Here is a 4410-nt window from a genome sequence, read left to right as displayed (position 1 = left end):
ACAAGTTCTTATAAGTTTTAAGTGTATCTATTTTTAACTTATTTTGCTTATCAAATAAAAAAACTTTAATAAACTTTTCAGTAAACTAAGGCACGTAAAGAAAAATTATAACTTTAAAAGTTACTGTTAGTCAAACTCGAATATCAAAAACTATATAATAGTAGTAGAAGTGATTAACATCTAGTAGAAAATACCCTAAGTCCAAACAGAAAATGTTTTAATAGCTAGCCTGAAATTGATAGAAAAATCAAATTTAGCCTGAACTTAACAAAAAACTATATTTAAAACAAGCTAGATTCAGTCTGATTTTTTTTAAATAATCTGGAAAAACCTCACATAGAAATTGCTGTTGTTGAAAGAAGTTTTCCTTTCTTGACTGTCTATTTGAAAATTAAAGTTTTTTTGTGCTTTTAGCTCCTTGTTTTAGTTCTAAAAGCTCATCTTAAAAGCTATTTTTTACTTATTGCTTCTGATAAAAATTTTCCTGAATTTTGTAGAGTCTAAGCAACTTGGTTGATTAGCTTTTATTTAAGCGGTATCAACTATGTTTTTTGCTTAAAATTGTTTATTGAACGACAAAAAAAGAGCGCTCAAAATATTTGGTCTTAGGACCTAGTGCACGAAAAAACCTTTCTATTATCGAGTCGTACAGCTAGTTGGATACCTTTTAACGTCTTGTCCAGGACAGGCTCGAAGTAAAAAGAATTACATTAGAAGAGAGTAAATACCTGAAAATTTGATTATGTAACTTATTGAGATATTTTTGCTATATAGTTATTAAAAATATATACACCATAGATTATTTCCGGTGAAAAAGAAACTTTACTGATTGGAAGTGATAGAACAAGTTCTTGTAAAGTGTTTTACAGTTTTTGGAATAAAAATTATCACTATAAACTCAAAAGAATTTTATACTGGATTTTTTTTTGTTTTCGAACGGTAACTCACAACTACAGTGCTTGTTCACTTATCCGGACGCTCACTTATCCGGACTGTTTCGTTCGAGAAAAAATTTCAATATTAAACACTAAAGTTTTTGTGTGATACAAGTATTTTGACTTTCATGCTGTAAAAAAATTAAGTGTGTTATAAATTATGCAATTAAGTCCACTATGATGACGTTATAAAACTACTAAAGCTTACATTTAAACCTTGTTCAAAACTAGTTTAGTTATTAAAAATCTTGTATGTAAAGAAAGAAAGTCAGTTTTTAATTTTTTTTCAAACAATATTGTTTAAAATATAGTTTTTTATTTAATCTTTTAAAGTTTTTTTTGATAGTTTTAGAAAAAGAATTTATAACAGTTCTTTTATGTTTGAGTTTTAATTCAAAACTATACTATAAAAATTGTTAATTCATAAACTTTTTTTAAGATTAGATGCATGACAATTATTTTCAGTTGTTATTTATAAGTTATATAAATTAGGCCGATCAACATACCAGGTATTATAAATTAATAAGAAATAAAAAAAGGAAAAGTTTTGCACTAACCATTTAAAATAATGTAGAAGTTTGTAAAATGGTTTTGTAAAACGTTAAAGTTATTTATAATGTAGCAGTTTAGCATAGGCAGGTCAACTTTTTACGACTTTTTGAAAACCAAAAAAAATTAAAAAAGTTTAAAGCAGAAAAAGAGAAGCTGAGCTTTTATCATTTATTATGCTTTGCACAATATACAGCAGTTATATTATTTTTTGATTTTTTTTTGAATAATATCTTGCCGATCCGGACATGTTGCCTAACTTTTCCGGATAAGTGGTTAAGCACTGTAATACATTGTTCTGCATTGGTGTGAAAATTTTATAGTTTTAACTTTCTTTAATTCTTAGTTTTAACCAATATCTATTTCGGCCATCATCAACAAAGTTGAGACTAAGTACTTTTTACTTAAGACCGCTTGGTAAGATAACAACAACGGTTTCTCGCGACTATGCCTGCCTGATGGGTCCGATTTTAAGTGAAACGTATTCCCCTAATATTTGCAGAGTTGGAATTTTTTATATCATTTTTTTTAATTTATACCCAAATTATTTATTTTTTTTTTATTTATACCCTTAACTCTAACCCACCTTACCCAAACATATAATAAACTATTTAAAAAACAAAATTTTAATAAATCTTTTATGCTGACTCAGCAAATACTGGGGAAACACCTAGAATTTCAATAGGACTCTACCAAACGACAAATAAACTACTGTTTGCTATTGTTTTGCACGAAAGTTATTAAAATCCTTAATTTTCCATTTTCTAAGACAAAAACTTAAGTTTGTTTTAGGAAACTGTGCTCATTTCATAATCATTATCAAACATTGACACTTACAGTAACAGTAAAACAGCTACTTTGTAATTTCCTATGTTTTTAGGTTTTCAAATAATAAGTTTTTGGTTACTATTTTTGATAAAACTACGTCATGAAACGGTGAAGTTCTAAAATAAGCTTAAATTTTTATAACAATTTCGTTAATACTTTGTTGGGTAGTCAAATGTCCTCGAGCGCACCAAAGATACTTTGCTTCTTGGCAATCGGTTTGCTCTTTTTGCGAGCGAAATCACAGGTGATCAGCAAGTCAAAAGCTGAGCACGGAACGCTGAACCACTTGGTGCACTTGAGCCTGTACCACACTTACTTCAGCGAGAGCGGCGCCGGAATGCGCAGGTCGGAAGGCGCAGGCACCATCGTGAAGTTGAACTGGGTTTTGACTGCCGCGCACAACGTGGCGGACGTGAACAAAACGGTCGACGGGACCACGACGCTGCATCGTTTTCACGCCGTGAAAATTTTAGCCGGCACGAAGGCCGTCAACGACGAGAGTGCGAGAGCTCAACGACGAACATTTAAAAAGATGTATGGTGACGACGGAAAATCAATCGTCATACACAAGCAGTACGATCCTGAAAGTAGCTTATACGACGTGGCTCTCATTTACACAAAAGAGAAGTTTCACGCAACAGACACCGTTCGACCCGCAAAGTTGCTGGAAAAAGACGTGAAGTTCGATCCGAGCGCGAAATGCGTCGTGCAAGGGTGGGGGTTCGACACCAGGACGACTTCGATCGACGGCAACGTCACGTACACGTGGAGCTTCGAGGGCGAGGCGATGCAGGGTACCGTCCACCTTTTGGACGGCGGGAGATGCAAGCAGTACGTCGACGGACGCCAGCGGCCGTATTTTGACGGAAAAAATCAGTTCTGCTACGGCTGCGACGAAGGAACGTGCGAACAGACGGCCCCCGGAGACTCCGGCACCGCGCTCGTATGCGCTCTGGCAAAAGGAGAAAGCCCTTTGAGGGATGGGGTGGTGTTCGCGGTGCACAGCTACGGCTGCACTAACGCCAGGTACAAGTGCAGTTCGAACGGACCCAGCGTTGGTATCGACGTCCGCGAAATAAAACAGTGGATCGACCGGGAAACTAGCGAAGGAATTTTTGGAGAGAACAAACTTGCAGTCGTTGCCGGAGCCTTGACGTTTGCTGTTGCGGTGGTGCTGGGACGCTTTTTTTAATAGAGAAGAAGTTAAAGATAATTTTTTGTCAGTTACGTCAAAAATCAGTTGGTTGTTGTTTAATGTTGAAGTTAACAAGAAGCTACAAGTGCATCAGTACAGGACAAAACAATAATCGTTATTTAAAACATGTTTGTTAAAATTTCAAACTCTGAACTAACGTATAAAGCGTGATTAATAAGTTTTATAAGTGAAAAATAAACTTTTCTTATTGTTAAGAATGCAACTTAACTGTGAGATAAAATAAACTAGAAAATAAAACCTTTCGAAACTTTATTTAAAGATAAAAAACAAAATATTTTAAAAACAAGGCTAAAATTTTGAGAATTTAGATGGCTAAATATCGCGTTTTTTCAGCTTAAAACAAAGAAGAAAATATTTTTTGTGGTAAAAAACTATATTTAGGCTCTAATTCCAATAATTAAAACTTACAATTTAGTAGTGCTAATTTTACATACTATTGATAAAAAGTAGTATTTTTCTATTGATTAGTACAATTATTCTTAGTAACTGCGGCCCGCGAAATCATTTTTCTATACAGTGCGACCCGAGATTAGAAAAATAGGTCCTTAGCTTATTAAAAACTGCTTAAGCATTTCTAAAAAAGTTTCTAAAGCAAATCTTTATTTACTTTTAAAGTAAAACATTTTTAAAAACTATGTCAGCCAATTCTAATCCTGGTAGTTTATTATCTTAATCTATAAGAGTATTAATTAAACTCAAATATCTACTAAGCTGTTTCTACTAATTTTAACGTATTTTTAGTAGTTAACGTTTTTTAAATAATCTAAGCATAAAAATGGACTTTTTCTTATCAATGTTGTCAACTAAGAACTCTTTGCTAAACTGCACACTAATATTTAAAAGTAATGTGCATCAGATGTTATTTACTATGCACAAAACGTT

At 33.0% G+C, this 4410-nt stretch overlaps 1 protein-coding gene across 1 annotated transcript; it reads left to right on the top strand.

Moving 5' to 3' along the window:
• The first annotated feature begins 2484 nt into the window (after positions 1-2484).
• On the top strand, positions 2485-3504 carry LOC145844857 (complement factor D-like). Its single transcript, XM_082952278.1, has one exon. The coding sequence runs from the start codon at positions 2485-2487 to the stop codon at positions 3502-3504; it is 1020 nt and encodes a 339-aa protein (XP_082808404.1).
• Positions 3505-4410: the final 906 nt, after the last annotated feature.

Source organism: Thalia democratica, chromosome 9 (assembly GCF_965202585.1).
Source record: "Thalia democratica chromosome 9, ktThaDemo2.hap1.1, whole genome shotgun sequence".
Taxonomy (NCBI): Eukaryota; Metazoa; Chordata; class Thaliacea; order Salpida; family Salpidae; genus Thalia; species Thalia democratica.
This window is presented reverse-complemented; position numbering and strand designations above follow the sequence as displayed.